The 19,147-nt window shown below is 42.1% G+C and overlaps 1 protein-coding gene across 2 annotated transcripts in view; it reads left to right on the forward strand.

Moving 5' to 3' along the window:
- retreg2 (reticulophagy regulator family member 2) overlaps positions 1-19,147 on the forward strand; it is a 30,106-nt gene continuing 10,959 nt past the window's right edge. For both annotated transcript variants that reach the window (XM_080720897.1, XM_080720898.1), the window contains exons 1-6: positions 1-411; positions 4,581-4,684; positions 7,071-7,107; positions 8,244-8,373; positions 13,343-13,427; positions 15,450-15,587. In XM_080720897.1, coding sequence (XP_080577023.1) covers positions 101-411; positions 4,581-4,684; positions 7,071-7,107; positions 8,244-8,373; positions 13,343-13,427; positions 15,450-15,587 — 805 coding nt within the window. In that variant the 5' untranslated portion in view covers positions 1-100. The remainder of the gene's footprint in view (positions 412-4,580; positions 4,685-7,070; positions 7,108-8,243; positions 8,374-13,342; positions 13,428-15,449; positions 15,588-19,147) is intronic.

A 19,147-nucleotide genomic window follows, 5' to 3' on the forward strand; every position in this document is an offset into this window, starting at 1 on the left:
ACAGAAAAAGAAGTGGAGCTGCTGGTAGTGAGTGAGAGAGTGGTGGTGGGGGGGTAAAAGAAGACAAGAAGAAATACAAACACAAAGCAAAACAAAACAAATGGCGAGCGGAGGAGGAGAAGCAGGAGGAGGAGGTCTGGAGGAGGAGGAGAGCCTGCTGTTGTTCCACCGCAGCGGCGGGGAGACCGAGGCTCTGCTGCGGGCTGCCGGGGCCGGGCAGGCCGGGGAGGAGGCCGCGGAGGCCGGGGACGAGCTGGACGGAGAGGACCCGGAGCTGCGCGGCCTCCGGCGGAGGCTCCAGGGCTGGCTGTGGCCCTACGGCGGGCTGCTGATGGCCCTGCAGCGGCTGCTGGTGTGGGAGAGGCCGCTGTACAGCGTGTGCACCGCGCTCACACTCAACACGCTGTTCTGGTAACATACCAAAAACACACACAAACACACAAAATACGGTAATAAGAATTAAGAGCTATAGATCTACAAGCTTAGCAACGCAGGACTCGCTTTAGTTTAAAGCGACTGCGTTGCTATAAGCTTGGAGATCTAATAGCTCTTGTTTGGTGTCATAGCCTTGGACTCGAGACTATGTCATGGATGTGTTTTATTGAGTCTGACTCTTTAGTATCGATCATAAGACATGCTAATAATGTCAAAATCGATCATTTATGACAGTGATAGTGATTATTGATCCAAGGCTAGACCTGCTGGTCCCAATGGATCAGTTAGACTTCCATGTAGATATATTTTTTTGAGTCTGACTTTTGATTTACATGATATGCAAGTGTCAAAAATAGGATAGTATATCCACCTATGATGCTATAGTTTTCTTGATTCAATTTAGGCTAGATCTGCTCTGGTCCCTTATAGCCTTGGATCAGTTAGACTTTCTTATTGATATATTTGTATCGAGTCTGACTTTTGATTTACATAATGCAAGTGTCAAAAATGGATAATATATCCATCTATGATGCTATTAGTCTTCTTGATCCAAGTCTTGAGCTCAGGATCCATATGTATTTTTATTGTAGTGTCTTCTTGGTGATTCCTTCTTATGTTACTGTACTTTACCTCTTCCCATAGCCTGAGGTCAAGACTGTCATAGATGTGTTATTACATTGAGTCTGACTTTTTTACTTAGATATGCAAATGTCAAAAATATTTTAAAACAAATACGTCAGTGATAGTGTTATTGATCCAAGGCTATGCTCTTGTCCGGGAGAGTTCAGGTCAGGTTATGGGCCGTTTTTATTGTTGTGTGTTGATGTGTTGATGTGTTCTTGTTATGTTATTGTATGTCGTTAGCCTTGGATCAAGACTGTCATAGAAATATTTGATCAGGCAAGACTCACTGGATAAAATACATCTATCATTCAAGGCTATAGTATAATGCATGTCTCTAAAATGTCAACATGACTTGAATACACAGAAACCACAGTCCAAACTAACCAGCAGCCCTCTCATATATGGGGCTTGTATTGTGTTATCCTTTTCAGCATCATATTGTAATAACCGTATTAACCACTGGTACTTTGTTAACACGGCATTCTATCGATCAAAAGTCTAGGAGGTTTTAATAGCAGAGCTAAAGTTGTTGTTATTGTTGCAGTGTCACCCATGTTTATATGGGTGCTAACACCCACCCAGCCCCTGCCCCTGTGTTGTGAGAGAGTAGCTGAATGCTATAGCAAAACCTTCATGTCATGCTTACTGGCTGAGTGGCCCTCCTTGACCTGTAACGACCATAATATTATTGTTGTTAATATTAACTTACTTTATTTAGTTTATTATATTACCCTTCCTGGCAAATGTTGGCCTATTATTCACTGTGTTGTGTCAGTGTGAGAGAGTAGCTGAATGCTATAGCAAACCCTCCTTGTCATGCTAACTGGCTGCGACCTGTAACAACAATATTATTATTACTGCCCTATCGGACAGATGTAGGCCTATTATTCACTGTGTTGTTTTGTGTGAGAATCTTAAGTGAATGCTGCTAGGAAACCCTCCTTGTCATGCTTACTGGCTGAGTGGCCCTCCTTGCCCTGTTGGGTTCAACCATGTAACAACATTGCTATTATTATTGTGTTAATAGTACCTTACTTTATTATAAGAGACCCTATCGGACAAATGTTGGCCTGTTATTCACTTTGTTGTGTGTGTGAGAGTGTAGCTGAATGCTGCTATAGCAAACTTTCATGTCATGCTGGCTGAGCCTTGCCCTGCATTGGGTTGAGTTCCATCTATTTTATTTCAATTGGTTTATTTAGATGTGACACTGCATATTAATGAACAATTAACAGTTAACAACAGCCATCAATGTAATCTAAATACACCAGCGAATTTACAATACGGAGTCTCCATAAAAAAACAACAACAGCAACAGAGTAGAGTACATAAAATTACAGTATACATGGAAAATGGATACAACAACAGAGATCCAAAAGGTGCAACGTATATCTATGTAAGGCTAAGACCATCATCATGTCATTGACATTATTATTGTTATTGTTGTTGTTGTTAATATCGCCTTACTTTATTATTATTACCTGACAAATGTTGCCTAGTCAATGTGTTCTGTACCTGAATGCTTGTATCTGAATGCTAGTACTAAAAGGAGAGCCTAGTAAGCTTTTCGGCTTATTTGCACAGGAAACCTTTATGTAACTCATATAACATTGAATGACAGACGGATAGAACACAGTACTATGCAGTAGATATCGTCAGAAAAAAACAACAAAAAAAATGCAAAAAAATATAGATATTTACAATAGAAGGGTCAGGCTAGGTTTATTTTACCAGTTACGAGCGGCTGCTGCCTGTAAGTGGGTTTTCAGGGCGATTTTAAAGGATGTTAGGGATTTACATTACTTAAAGGCCTTCGGTAAGGCGTTCTACATTTTGGTGGTATAGCAGGAGAACGACCCTTTGTTTGAGTTGACTCTGGGTTGAGCGTGATGTCGTGATCTGTGGCGCTCCTCTGGTGTTGTAATTGTGGACGTCCTTAACGTTTATAAAGTATTTTGCCAGGTACATGGGTATCTTAGTGGTGTAGTGTATGTGTGTATCTTGTACACCAGGCCCATTGCAAGATGCTGTACTCTGTCATCTACTCTGAGCCACCCACTCTTAACTGATGAGTAGCGGTTATTACTATTAGTATTATTTTCCTACCCGCCAAAATGACATGAATCAACAGTTGGGATCATACAGTGCTGTGTATGTGAGAGGCAGCAGGAAGGGCCGCACGACAACTGCTGACTTTGTGTGTCAGTCACGGTTCTACCAAATCCACCATTCCATCATGTGACTCATCCATTTCTCTGGTTATGATGATTCGATTATAGATTTAAGCTTGTTATCACACTGGCGGAAAAGGAAAGAATATACATTTCTAATCCTGGTAGATTTATTTTTGCAGGTGAGGAAAGTGAAACTACAAGCTGTTGTCTGTTAGCCTTTATGCTTGTTTAACTGCAGCTGCAGTGTGCAAGCTTTTGCATCGCTGTAAACAGTGGGTGCCACTCAACCTTTTCATAGTAATATTATTTTAGATTGTAAGGTCTTAGCTTGGGCTGGGACTCGAATAAAAATAATAATCTAATTAATCAGAGGCTTTGTAATTAATTAATCGAAATTAATCGCATATACATATTTGACCTGAGAAGCATTTTTTTCAAGTAAAACACATTTTGTTGTACGAGTGAATCAACAAGTGAGTTCTTTTAAATATAAATTTCGCATCCACGGGGCCAAGCAAAGCGCTTTGATCGGCTACTTCTCCCTTTGCGTCTGTTGTCTCTTCTTGGTTGGTGCATGGCTATGATCGGTATGCCCCAAACTGAAGGTTCTGTGGTGCAAAAACTAAGTGCGATTAAAATGCGTTAATTATTTTAATCGCGTTAATTTTCTGTAATTAATTAATCGCAATTAATCAGTTAAAGTCCCAGCCCTAGTCTTAGCTTTGATTTGATTGATTCAGTGATTTTGATCAGTAGATTATTTTCTGTTTGGAATATAATCTACCCAACAACTTCACATCCAAATCACAACACTGACCCTTAGCTAAATATGACAAGGCTGCATTTTTTTGTGTCACAGAGTACAAGACGTCTCCTAAACAAAGTGTTCTGGTACTTTGCCAAACCCGTGGCCCTTTACAGATCACGTAGCGTGCAGGAGGATACATTTCACTTGATTTAAATGGAGAGTATTTTAGGCATTGCCCCCCCCCCCACTAACACTTTGAACTTACTGAGCAAGGAGGTAGAACGTGGAGGTGGAAATGTGTATGATGTGTGCTGCTCACATATATCATCACTCATCTATCCTAAAGCAGTGGTTCTCAAAGTGGATTTCTGGGACCCTCTAGGTTCCTTTATGGGGGTCTAAATTGACCCCCAAGTCTGTAACTTTGACATTGTACAAATGGAACCAAATGGTTGAAGGCAGTTCAGAACTTCAGGGAAACTCCCCAAATATTGATGTGCGCTGCGCGCGCCATGTTTCAAGAATCACATGTTGGGACATGGTCAGTTTTTTGGCTTTAACCCCTGGATAATGTATGATTGTGTCCCCCCTCTCTCCAGGCTGCTGTCCTCCACCTCCCTGCGTCCTCTGTTCCTGCTCAGTGTGTCTCTGCTGGGTCTGGTGCTGCTGGAGAGATGGAAGCACAAGCTGCCCCTCATCACTGGTACCATTTATTCATCCTACTTACAGTTATAAAGCCCTTTGCACACAGGACAGTTGCGTTTTTTTTTCTTCGTTTGCTGCATGAATAAAACACATTGGATTTGGTGTGCAAGGCTGTGCGGAATCGGCGCTGCGATTCCTAAAAGGAGTGATGAGTTTTTTACCGCATGCGACAAGACGCACGAATCGAACTGGGTTCAATCGAGAGAAAAAAAAATGCACGGCCGCAGCCACTCGTTGCACGGCTAATTCGGATCCGGTGTGCATGAGGTCGTAGAGAATCATTGTTTTCTTTTTAAAAAATGAAATTGTCCGCTTTATCCGTGCGGATAAACGCGCCTGTGTGCAAAGGGCTTTACAGTCTAAAGCGGCAGTGCAACGTTAACTGAAACATTCAAAAAAATAAAATAGAACAATATGTGATGAATGACGTATGGTATTAGAATGGCATCAGACTGGCATACTACTGATGCCAATACCAGCATTTTAGACGCTTTTCCCAAACTGGTATCGGATAGCAGTAAGAAACGCAAGACGGGTATTTGTTTTTGTGAAATTTATGCGTTAGCTATTCGTTGTTTTTGTCTATTAATTTTGTTAACAAAAATTACATTTCCAAAACATTTAAAACATGAAATATGAACCTAAGTGATCTTTCTCCGAACGGGCTGTGTGATTGTAGCCTAATGTTTACCGGACAAAAAGAACAGATCTACAAGCTCACAACGTGATGCCCTAGGTTAGGTGGTGCAGCAAAAGATCTGGCACGAAATCTGGAATGGAATTATACCATTCTATATTCTATGCTTTATTTTTGCTACACTGCCACCTCCATAGGAAAATAGACTGATTATTGTGCTGAATGATTGTTATACACCTGTAGGCTTGGAAATTGAGTTAAATATTTTAGAAAGGTTTTGGAAATTCATCTGTCAAAAGGTGTGTGAACCCTGTTACGTGCTGTTATGGTACTGTAAAATGTTTTCCATAAAATGTCAAAGGGATTTGCAACAGCGCTCGGTATAAAGGTTGTGCAACTATTGAACTTGAGGCGCTGTGCGCATCAGGAGAACATTTGTACACCCTCGGGACTACAATTTGCAGGAACCAGTTTCTCCTCTAGTTTGAATATATTTACCTTGAATCTGACACTCCTGACCTGACAGTCTTTACTCAAGCAAATGTCTGTGTGTCTCCGTTTAGCCGCTGGGTGTAATAATAACGTGTTTTTAGTGTTTTTATCAGCTTGAGAAGAGCGGATCAGTAAAGAGACGCTGCAATTAGTCTGGTAACTTTTTACCCGTTGGCTGGGCTTGGTAAAACGCCAGCCAAAAACAAGTTATAATATATACAGTATATTATAACATTTGGTAATGTTTAGTAAGAGTCATGAGTTGACAGTACCTCAGTGGTTCCCAAACCTTTTAGTTCCGAGACCCAAAAAGAGAAATGAGATGTTTGCCTTCAACTCATCTCTACAAGCATATAACCCGTTGCTTTGTGCTGCACTGTGATCCTGTAGATCTGCTATTTTCACTACCGGTACTTCTTAAACACATTTTCTGTTTATTTGTGGAAATTATTTTATTTATTGTATTGATGAAATACTTGAAAAAAAAAATGTTTTTACTTAATGTTAAACCTTTTTAAATCTTTCTAAATAATAAAGTAAGGAATACAAATTAAATAAACTAGCCCTTACCCGTTCAAAGATATGAGCTCCAAAATGATGTGCAGTGTGTGGGTTATGGTATGTGCACTGTGCATACAGTATATGAGGGATGGAAAGTAACTTTAACTGGTGCTTGCATGATAATATGTAGGAGCATCAATGTAAGAAATACCCGTTTCGTTTAATGGCTAACCCCCCCCCCCCCCCCCCCCCCAGCCCGCCCGCCCACCCGCCCACCCGCCTGCGCACACACCCGCCTGCCTGCACACACACACACACACACACACACACACACACACACACACACACACACACACACACACACACACACACACACACAGAGAGAGCTGGTTAAACATGTTGCCTCATGCTAGATGCAGAATAGATGTGCCTCATGCTAGATGCAGAATAGATAGTAGATACACCATAAAAATGCTAATATACAGTATATGATTTGTGAAAGTGACAAACGGGCTTCACAGTTATGTTAGGTGTGTTCATATGCTAATGGTGATGCAATTTCAGATCAATTGCTCCAGCCACTGAGGAGAAACACTGTTTCAGACAGACAGACACTCACTCAGACATTCGCAAAATTATAGTATAGATAGGTATAAAGAAACCACCTTGTTAGCTAGTTTAGCTGATATATCTGACTTTGATTCTATGATATAGTTTTTGACACGTGATTTGAAAATTGTATGTTTTGCTACAGTTCAACATCCAGAGCCTGAGCCCAGCCAAGCACAAAGGTAGGTTTGAGTCTCTACCATTAATAATTGCACATTGTCATGTACAGTACCTGTACAACCAAATGCTTGTGTTCTTACGCTTGTTGAACCCCTGAACCCGTCATGCCCTCATCATATGCATGGACTCTCTTTCTCGCCCTCCCCTTCTGGTCACCCGGCCGTAGAATCCCAGCCAACCGCTCTATCTCACTCAGACAACCCTAACCCCAAATCTAGCCAGGGGCGTGTTAAATGCTTCTCTTCATTAGTGTAAAAGTGGTAATCGCTATAGGTAGATATTGGCAAGAATCTCTCAATGCAATACGTATCACGATATATTGTGAATCTTTGCGATACGATACTATTGCGATATGTCAGCTTTAAAAGCTGAAGGCGCTGCTCTAATGTTGTTGTTTTCGTCGTTCACAGCCATTTTCTCGAGAGACCTCACTCACTGAACTGTGGGAAGGGAAAGGCCGCATTCACACTAAAGAGTCATATATTGTCTCTGTGTCGTTTGAGAATGTGGGGGGGAGGATGGGTCCAATTCATTCTCTATGGAAGTCACTTGGTTTTATGTCTCTTCCAAGCCTCTGGGCTTGGATCTTCTTGTCTCTTGGCCAAGAGGCTTGGAAGAGACATGAAACCATGTGACTTCCATAGAGAATGAATTGGACCCATCCTCTTCCCCTCATTCTAAAAACGACATGACGTTACCGTTTGTAGGAAGCCGAAGTAGCTACTAGTACAGCGACATCTAGAGGCAGCGGAGTGTCAGGACCGGACTTCTACCATTGGTTCCTAATATTTTTTATTTTCATAACATAAACATATTTTATTTTCCTCAAAGTATTGCAATACTACGGCCTGAAGTATTGATACAGTATTGGCAAATAAACTATCACAATGTATTGCCATATCGATTATATTGCCCACCCCTAGTAATCGCGAGTGTCTGTGTGTGCTTGTTTCTCTGTGTGTGCTGCACATATGCTGTGTGTGTGTGTGTGTGTGTGTGTGTGTGTGTGTGTGTGTGTGTGTGTGTGTGTGTGTGTGTGTGTGTGTGTGTGTGTGTGTGTGTGTGTGTGTGTGTGTGTGTGTGTGTGTGTGTGTGTGTGTGTGTGTGTGTGTGTGTGTGCATCCTGTTCCGCCCACAGAGAGGCGGGCAGTGTGGAGCCTCGTCTGCTCAGTGTTTCAGAGCTCAGCCACCACCTGGCCGACAGCTACCTGACCTGCTGTCTGTACCTGCAGGAGATGATGCAATACAAGAGACTGTACCATGGGAAGGTAAGAAAACACAAAGGTAAGAAAACACACAGTAGAGACTGCACCATGGAAAGGTACAGAGAAACAAGCACCTACAGTATAGGTCTACGAACAATCCACTCGTCCTAGACTCTTAAGCCTCTATCAGAGTCCAAGGTGAAGAGCTATCCACAGCAAAGTTTAGGTGGAAAGCTTTCCACCTCAAGTCAGAAAATAAGTGAAGGCCATCATAGTCCGTCACGGTGGAGTCCTATTCACCGTGACTGACTGGTCTAGATCGACCAATCCGTGAACGGGGTGAAGAGCCTATCTGTCTGAAAGTAAAAACAGAGAGATGTGTCGCGGTGGAAAGCTCTTCACCGTGAGGAATGACGTAACGTTGTAGTTTTATAACTCAAAAAGACTACACCGCGGTGGATAGCTCTTCACCGCGGTACCGCCTCTGATAGGGGCTTTAGCCCTCTTGCCCCCCAAACTGTGGAATAAACTCCCAGTTGCACTTGGAGCTGCAGACTCACTCCCTAGCTTCTGCCGTGGTCTGAAGACTCACCTCTTCAGACTCCACCTTAGCGCATAGCACTTACCGTAGCACTTGCCCACCCTCAATGACCATACATGTCATTTAGATAGCATCTGTACCATTATATGTTTCTTTACTTATTATTACTAGTCATCTGCCCGGTGGGTATGCACAGTATATCAGGGATTGAATGTAGGAGTCTCAGAAGTAATGTTGGAGAACCCAGACCGGTGCCCATTGGGCAGAACAGTCACCATTGATGTTCAGTTGTGCAATATCTGTCTGTGATGTAGGCATTGTTTCAGCATGCGGCTGTTACCATGGTGGCAACACTGTGTAGTATCAGTGATGTCAGCATGCAGACAGACGGACAGACATTCGGCAAATTAATAGTTGGATATGTTTCTTAGGTGTTTACTGAATAGGTGTCTAACTATGTTTTTCTTACATTAGCCTTCTATTTATTTGCATTTGATGTGTTGCCTTGTTTAAGTCGCTCTGGATTAAGATCGTCTGCTAAATGCTTAAATTGTATATTGTAAATTGTAAGAAAATACACAGTCCAAACGACAACACAGCAGCACCGGCTACTAGGTCTATGGAAACACAGTACAATCACCAACACCACAGCAAGGTACCGCCAACTAGCTCCATGGAAATAAGCCACTGCTATGAGCATCGGCTATTTGAAAATAGCTGATCCACAAGCTTGTACAGGTAGAAAAAAAAAATATATATATATATATATATATATTCAACATTTTGAATATTATGTTTTAACAACACCAATATGGTGCTTACTTTACTTTTACTTATCCTCTTGGTCCTGGTTGGGACATAAGGCCGCAATCACACACTGCCACTGAACCCTGCCGGGTGCTTTGGCCTGTTCTTCGTCCCAGGAAAGACCCACCTCCTTCAGCTCTGTCATCATCGTGGTACAGTGGTCACAAAATACTTTGTGTTTTCTCTTATGGGTCTTGAGCTAAAAGAGTTTGTGATCCTCTGTCCTACACTACAGTTATGAGGTCATATGGGGAAAGGGGAAAAAAAGACTAAATGTGCATGCTTGTGGGAAGTGCATTTAAAACTGTCATCCAAGAATTATGCATGGACCAGCCAGTGATTTGGATTCCAATAGAGAAGAAGAGCTTTCTATAAAGAAGGCTTTATGCTTGGTTTGTGCTGTGACGCGCTGTGAGCTTGAAGATCCGCTATCTCCAGTGCACAACACGACCGTGACATTTCTGGAAATGTTATGACCTCAAAACAGTTTTCCAGGCTTGGAAAAGGTTTGGAATTAATCAAATATATAATTGGAACATTTATTGTCTAATATTAAGTGAAATATGTAACGTGAAATCGTGAATATGTAATGAATCTGTCAGCCGCTGTTATGCAAACGTTCTCTTTGGACTGCTTCTGAACATGTGAAAGTATCAGTAGCTACAGTACCTAGCAGGTCACATGATGGACCATTGATATGTATCAACAGGGTCAGCTTTTGAAATCTTTTGTAAGAGCTGTGAATGGTTGTTTTTGATCGATACGCACTCTCACTGGTAAGCACGTGCACGCCCATGGCTCTGTGCATGCGTGTGCGTGCAGCTCAAAGTCTCTGAACTAGTGGAGCGCTGTACACTGCACGCATGCGTGCATGTGTGCGTGCGTGCGCGTGTGTGTGTGCGTGCGTGCGTGCGTGCGTGCTTGCGGCTCATTTCCCACTGTTTCACACAGCACAGATTGGGACCGGGCCTGAGCCACCTGACAAAACCAGTCTAACAGTTGTTGGGTTTATTTCTTTAATCCCTGGCAATAAGCCCTCTCATCTCACTGCTGATGAATATCAGACACAATCAACATGTTTGTTTTGCCCTGAGGCCTCCATGTGCCTGACTCATGACAGGCTAACTCGAATAAAAATTAAAAAACTTCTTCTTCTTTTTTTTACACATTCCTAAGCCAATAATTTCATGATCAGGAGGAGAGTCAGGAGGAACGTCAGCAAACTATTGTCACAGGAATGCGACAAAAAACATCTCTATGAATTCATGGGTTCCTGGGGTGTGGAATTAGCCATATTCACGGCCCACTAATTGAGAGAAATTAAGTATTTTTAGGGGGATGAATCGTTTACCAGTAAACGTCCGGTGAGTAAAAGTACTGAAGAAGAAAATAAGTAGTGGCATCGAAATGTACTTAAAAGTACCAAAAGAAAAGTAATCATTATGCATTATCTGTTTCACAAGTTATAGTATGTCAAATTTATGAAAAAAAAGAAAAAATCTCTTGAAAATACAAGCACATAACATGTCACATCAAATAGTCAAAGCTGAAGTGGTTAATGTATGATTTGTAATAATAATTGAATTCTACCTAAAATTCTCTGTGTGTGTGTGTGTGTGTGTGTGTGTGTGTGTGTGTGTGTGTGTGTGTGTGTGTGTGTGTGTGTGTGTGTGTGTGTGTGTGTGTGTGTGTGTGTGTGTGTGTGTGTGTGTGTGTGTGTGTGTGTGTGTGTGTGTGTGTGTGTGTGTGTGTGTGTGCGCGCGTGCGGCGTGCGTGCGTGCGTGCGGGGGGGGGGGCTCTATTTTGGGATAATTAATTAATTCTCTCTGTTTGGCACGGCATTGCGTGAGGTGAGAGAAAGCAGCAGCAGGCTGTCTCGGGTCTTTTAATTAAAATCATTTAATTATTCATGTTAAAAATAAACCAACCCTGTTCAGCTCAGCTCAGTCTTTATCACAGGTGTCTGCAACCTTTTTGACAAGTGCAGCGTTTTCTTTTCTTGATAGTCAGTCTGAGCCATCAACATTAACTTTAATTATGACATAAAATATTTCCAACACATTTTGATTGTCCATATTAGGCCTGCGGAGCCTTTATTTTTCTTATTCTTCTTTAGATTTATGTTATCAGGATGTAATTAAGCAATATTACCCGATATGTGTTCTTTACCGTGAATATTGGCATGACAGTGTTGAAGTACGCAGGGGTTAAAGTCCTGGGGACTGATTTCAGTCTTGAGGAATCCATAGGGGCAGTTTCTGAGATCAGTGCAGACCTGCAAAAAATAAAATAAGTTTTAGCGATGGCGCGGCGTGAATGACAAAGTCATCAAAACGTTAGTCAAGTGATCTCCAAACTCAAAAGCAGATATAATTTCAAGATGAGTATTTGAATTGGCCAGACTAGCATAGAATACAACAGAACTTCAGAAGATACTTCTATAAAATGAAGTATGAATTTGGCACACACACATTCAGTTAAAGCAGTTCAGAACTTCAGGGAAACACCCCAAATATTGGTGTGTACTGCGCACGCCATTTTTCAAAAATCACATGTTGGGACATGGTATTGGCTATGCTGAAGTCCAGATAATCACCATAATGCACATCCTAGCTATTTTTGAAAAAAAAAAAAAAAGAAATCTTGAATATGTTAGAACTAATGATGTTTTTGTACAATTCAGTCTCAAGTCCAATAGTTTAACTTTTGTTGATTATTACGTGTCCAGTGAGCACCTGCTTCCCTCGTTCTCTCTGTGTCACTCATCTGTTGAGAAGACCTCCTCTGCCGTGCACGATGCACAGTGCACGCAACACACACACCTGCAGAGACGCACGCTTTTTGTTTTTTCTTTGTTTATTTTCGTTTCCTCTTTTCGTACACCCACCCACACGCGTTCCTAACCTGCATTGTTTTACCATGCTTTTGTCTCGTTCACCTACAGTAGTATGCCATCTGAAAAAGTGTTTTCAAAAAAAAAAAAAGAAAAAAAAAATCAGATATACAAACTCACAGTGAGTCACCTCACCCCGTAATGAACTTGACACACCTGGTTTAGAGTAGACTGACGATATGTTCTTGAACTTCTTGGTTTACCTATGATCCTAGATGACTGTTTACATGCATTTGATGTCTTACCTTGTGTTTACCTTGTTTAATAGAAATCCCTGGATTAAGATCGTCTGCAACCATTGTAAATTGTATGTCGTTAAAGGTGCGTTAACACTAGAGATGCTCCGATTGTGATTTTTGGGGCCGATACCGATCACCGATCAACTGGAATCAGTATCTGCCGATACCGATATATTCCCGATCATAGCGTCAAATCCATAAATTCTTCTATTTATTGTGTTGCTGTAGCAGCATTTATTATTTAATGATTCTTCTTACCAAACATTGACAATGTATATTAATATAAACATTAGGAGGTTGCAGGCTGAGGTCCTTTTAGTATCCAATTCAACTGTAGGAGTTGAAGCTGAGGTTACATTCAGTCCCACAGATAAGTATTGTGAAAATGGCTGATTTTGCTTGTAGATCGGCAAAACCGATACCGATTAAAGCTGATGTAGGCATTATTGGCCGATCATGATCACTCACCGATCAATTGGCACATCTCTAGTTAACACAACTCTCTCTCTCTCTCTCTCTCTCTCTCTCTCTCTCTCTCTCTCTCTCTCTCAGTTCTGCTTCATGATGTGCAGTGGTTGTGCGGTGCTGGCTGTGGTCGGACACTACGTGCCAGGAATCATGATCTCCTATATCATGGGTGAGTCTCTCTCTCCCTCTGTGTGTCTCTCCCCCACCTGTCTGACATCCTATTCTCCTCTTCGACATTAACTCAGGGGGAGCCCAGATCTGAACTAGGAACCCTTCGTGCTCTAATAACGGTTTCTCTACCCCTGAGCTATGCCGCCCCTAAATCAAGCTCAAAAGAAGTGACTTTACTGTTGGCTAAATGAGCCCTTTTTAAACCGGCTTGTGATCAGCTATTTTAACCCATTTAGGCCTGAACACATTATGACGCAATATTTTATGCTTTAAATAAAAATAGCAGATATACAAGCTCACAGCGCGGCACCGAGTGCCGCGCTGCGAGCTTGTAGATCTGCTATTTTTTTTAAATCGTGAAAATTAGAATTTTGACCCGATTCTATAAGTGTCTTTTGAATCCTTCTAAGATTTTTGGAAAAAAACTATGTTTCTATGTCAGCAATCTGGCCAGCCATTGTCAAAGAAAAGGTCCTTTTCACTTCAACTGGAGCTCAGTTAGTCTGTTCTTGAGAGACTACTATGGCAGTGGTTCTCAAACATTTTCATGTGAAGGACCCCCAAAATGATATTTATTTGGCCACGGACCCCCATTTCAAAATATCTAGTTCCAGGGACCACCCAGAAGCAAAATTTGAGTTACAAACGTTCGCTTTGAAAGTACACATATTCAAAGATTTGCACACATTTTCACGACTTTTTCTAAAATAGCAGATCTACAAGCTCGCAGCACGGCACTCGGTGCCGCGCTGTGAGCTTGTATATCTGCTATTTTTCACTGGTTAAAGCATTCAATAATTCTAGGCCTAAATGGGTTAAATCTTGAGAGAAAAGTTTTTGAAACTGCTATCTGTAACATTTTTTTGGTTTTTATATAAAGTTCTTTACTTAAAAGGTGCTTTATTTCTAAGCATTTTATGTATTGATGTTGATGTGTTACCTTGCTTATTGGATTAAGAGCTAAATGCCTACATTGCAAATTGAAACATTTTGACAACACAAACCTGGCATAAAGTATTTTCAGGCCCATGGTGGCTTAATACCTGTAATAAGCAGACCTGGCAGCCCTGCGTTCCCAGGTAGTTATCTGGTTACCTGTAAGAGGCGTGGCTCCACTTGGCAACCTCTGCATGGTTAACAGACGCTACGCGCTGCTGTAACTGTCTGTTTGTAATAGGTTGGCTTTTACATTCTTTAAATGTCGTTAGGAAAGCCTCGGGCAGACAGACAGTAATCCTGTTGGTTTGTGCAGTGTAGTGTTGAGTTTCTGTTAAGTCCTACAGCACCTTTCCCTGAAGTGCATGCATTACATTCACACACTACAGATTTATTTTGTTATTTAACCTACAGCATATGTTTTAAATCGTAGGAATCATCATTAGAAGTTCCGTTTTTGGACACACACACAGAATATGTATTATATTATGTATGTAAGAGTAGAATAAAGTGACCCGCACACCGCCTCCACTTGCACACTAAAGACAACTTTATTCAGGTGTTAAATGGTAAATGGTAAATGGTGATATTATATAGGGCTTTTATCCAAAGCGCTTTACAGAGATTGTGCATTACATTCACCCATTCACGCACACATTCATACACCGGTGGCGGAGGAAACCATGCAAGGCACCAACCTGCTCACCGGGAGCAATGTGGGGTTCAGAGTCTTGCTCAAGGACCCTTCGACATTAACTCAGGGGGAGCCCGGATTCGAACTGGGAACCCTTTGGGAACCCTTCGTGCTCTAATAACGGTTTCTCTACCCCTGAGCTATGCCGCCGTTCAGGTGTTCCTTTTGGTCAATGGACATCTCCTCTCTATTATGTATGTAAGTATGTATGTAAAATGATGGGTAATGTTACGTGTGTGTGTGTGCGTGCATGCGTGCTCTGTGTGTGTGTGTGCGTGCGTGCGTACTCTGTGCGTGTGCGTGTGTGTGTGTGTGTGTGTGTGTGTGTGTGTGTGTGCGTGCTCTGTGTATGTGTGTGCGTGCATGCTCTGTGTGTGTGTGTGCGTGCAGCCCTCAGTGTGCTGCTCTGGCCCCTGGTGGTGTACCATGAGCTGATCCAGAGGATGTACACTGGTCTGGAGCCCATCCTGATGAAACTGGACTACAGCATGAAGGGAGGGGCGGAGCACCGTAAACATGACAAGAGGAGTGAGTTCTGGGTTCTGTTCTATTAACTAACATACCAGACCATACCAGACTAACATAACCAGTAAGACACCTCAGGGCGACAAACGACCTCGCCAGCCACACAGATATGGGCTGGCTTGGCCATATATGGATTCTGTTAGTGTGATATGTGGCCAATGTGTAGGGTTGGGTATCGTTTGGATTTTTACGATTCCGGTTCCGGTTTCGGTTCTGCTTATCGGTTCCGGTTCCAAACGGTTCCTATTTCGGTTCCAAAATGGTTTGGTTTTTACACAAAAACATTTTTTTTAAATTTAATTTTAATGTTTAATTTACAGTTTTAATGAATAATTTAAAACATAATCTTTTTAATTGAATTTGAATGTTTAATTACAGTTTTAATGAATTATGACAAATGAAATCATATTTCAATGTCTTCAGCGATACTCTTATTCTGAAGAGATTAAGAAGTCGACCACCGTCTGGAAGTATTGCATTACGAAAACGACCACCGCCTGGAAGTCTTATTGCGTATAACATATCTCTTATTCTGAAAAGATCGGCTACCGGAAGTGTTAGATTTGCCAGCTTAGATTTGACAAATTAACACAGCTCAGCGAGCGAGCGACAGAGCTGAGCCCGCAGTCAGTCGCACCATAACCCAGAGAGACACACGGGGGTCCGCAAGCATTGTTGCTGTTGCCGTACATTCTTTCAGATGAATGCCACGCTGTCATAAATGTTTCGACTCCATCTCACGTCTCTCTGTGGCTGTGCACAGTGTGCAGGGCTCAGCTGTACTGGTGGATGGGCTGCTAATTTTGCTAGCATCGCTGTTGTTGTTGTTGGCAACGTTGTTGTCCCCCGATTGTGTGTGCGCTTGTGTGTCTGTGTGTGTTGGAGGAATACAAGAGCCACTTCCCAATTCAGAGTGTGTGTGCGCCCTTCGTAGTGTAGCCCGTGTAGGGCTTGTCCTGTGAAGTGCACGTAATGTAATGTAGCCGTTTTTGAATGGATAGCAGCACGTCTTTTTTTTTACTGGTGCGTCTAGGAACCGATAAGCGGTACCGAAAGTAAATATTATTTTTGGGTACCCAGGAACCGTCATGTCCTTATCGGTTCTGTCCCGGTACCGAATTTCGGTACCCAACCCTACCAATGTGGCCTCCATATATGGGCATTCCCATATGAAGTCCTGTTAGATATGGGCTTAATATTGATGACATCAGGGAACTCCATATATGGGTAATAAAAGGGATTCCGTCAGTGTGGTTCTCCTGACATCACAGTGATGTCAAAGTGGCAAACCCATAGACCGTAAAAATCCGTACACGTCCAGACAGAGACATGATGTGCCGTTTCACATACTAAACTGCGACCGTCGGTCACAACTAACTACAGTTTTAAGGGAGGAGATGAGCACAGCAAACACGACAATATGATCCGGCTCTGTGAGGTGATGCCAGGACCACAAATCCCACAATGCAATTGAAAACACCTGAACGAGGCCAGATCGCTCAGTCTAATGGTCTGTGCAATGTAAAATAACCTTACAATACCTACAATGTGCTGTTTTCACTGTTGCTACACTTAAAAATATAAAATAAGTGTGAAACTATAGACATATTCAATCATCATCATTTTATAATAGACGATTTACTTTTTGGGCAAGTGGGCATCACCTTTGGGCAAGTAGAACATGACCTGTATTTGCCCGACGGGCAAGTGCCACTGAGACCTTGGTGTCAACCCCTGCTTATACGATTGATCTTTTCCGGGTGAAAGTAAAAGACAATCGTCCCTCCACATGTTTGTTTGTTTTTGTTTACATCTGGTCACATGGTGCGTTTCAGCTGCCGGTGAAAACATCAGTGAATGTGTAAACTACAATAAAGCCACATTCCTGTCCAGATATCTCTCTCTGGATGTACTCACGTTTCGTCTAAACATCTTTAATTACACGCTTCCACACAGAGTTCCTCCCCTGCCTTTGTTTACTGACGTCAGACGCTGCTGACTGAATAACAACGGCTAAAGGGGAAAGAGGAATATTGTTGACCCGTGTATGGATAGTAGGATTATTTCTGAGATCTCTGTCAACACATGTAGCCAGGGGCGTCACACCAAATTCTGGGCCCTGGGTACAAGGATTCACTGAAAATAGCAGATCTACAAGATCACAACGCGGCGCGAAGCGATGCTTTGTGAGCTTGTAGATCTACTATTGTCACTAGTTTTGGGGGTCCCGGCCAAACGTCTTAATCTCTCTTTTGGGTCTCGAGCTGTAAAGTTTGGGAACCACTCTGCTCTGGCATATCAAGGTGGTGTGTGATTAGTAAGTTAAGATAGGTCACAGTATGTTGTGTAGATGACACCGCACCGTGCTGCATGTCACCAGACTGCACAGCCATGTGTGACCTACTGATAAATGTCACCATCTGGCGGGAGAGATTCACCTAGTAGGCAGGGGTTGACACTAAGGTCTCAGTGGCACTTGCCCGTCGGGCAAGTACAGGTCATGTTCTACTTGCCCAAAGGTGATGCCCACTTGCCCGAAAAGTAAGCTGTGCATTATAAAATGATAGGTAAAATTTGAATTACCGTTCAATTTAACACTTATTTTGTTTTACTTTCGGAGGCTGTGCAATAAAAACTGTCATACCAAATGTTGTATCCAAATGCCTAAATAGCTGTGATTGAATATGACTATGGGTTCACACCCATTTTATATTTTTAATTGTAAACTAAAATAAAAAATAATAAAAAAATAAAAAAAATAAAGATGAGCAGCTGAGCAAGAGCAGAGTGCGGGAGTTTTTGTTCATGAAATATATTTTCATGATTTCTTCAGTATTCACAGTCCTACGCACCTGCACCTGAATCTAGTGGATGTGCGAATACTTCCCCTACATAGATATTTTTAATTGTAGCAACAGTGAAAACAACACATTATATGTAAACAGTGCCCTATTCCAAACAAGCACTTGCCCGGTCGGGCAACCTGAAAGCAAACTCCATCTGCCCGAAGGTTTTATTTACCTACTGGGGGCAGGTGGGCAAGCCTTAGTGTCACTGCCTGCCTAAAATAGTGACACGTTGTGAGCTTGTAGATATGCTATTTTTGGCGAAGAGATAGATATAGGGCCCTATCATACACACCGCCGTACACCTTATACATAAGGAAAAAGAACGCACCAACTACAGTGCAACTCAGACTAAGTATAGAGGGCCTTAGTGGTTGAACTGAAGTGATCAACTCCACCCCTGGACTGGCCTCACGGCACCCTAGGGTGCCACCGCGCCCACTTTGAGAAACCCTGCTCTACCAAGTCAGTGGCGTCTGGCTTAAACAGTCTGGGCGTACAAATAGGATCACATGTCTGTGTTTGTGTGTAATTACTGTGTGGTGGCCCTGTCACACTGGTTACATGATTGCAATAATCTTTGTGAAATCACCAGAATCGTTTATTTCCATTCCTCTGTATTTAAAACAGCTGAATTAAATCAAAATAAATGTCATCATCATAACTTTATCGTAACATTATTTCTGTTTTGTTTAACCACTTTGAATCTGGTGTCCC

The sequence above is a fragment of the Nannobrachium achirus genome (assembly GCF_963921795.1).
Source record: "Nannobrachium achirus genome assembly, chromosome: 24".
In the NCBI taxonomy this organism is placed as follows: domain Eukaryota; kingdom Metazoa; phylum Chordata; class Actinopteri; order Myctophiformes; family Myctophidae; genus Nannobrachium; species Nannobrachium achirus.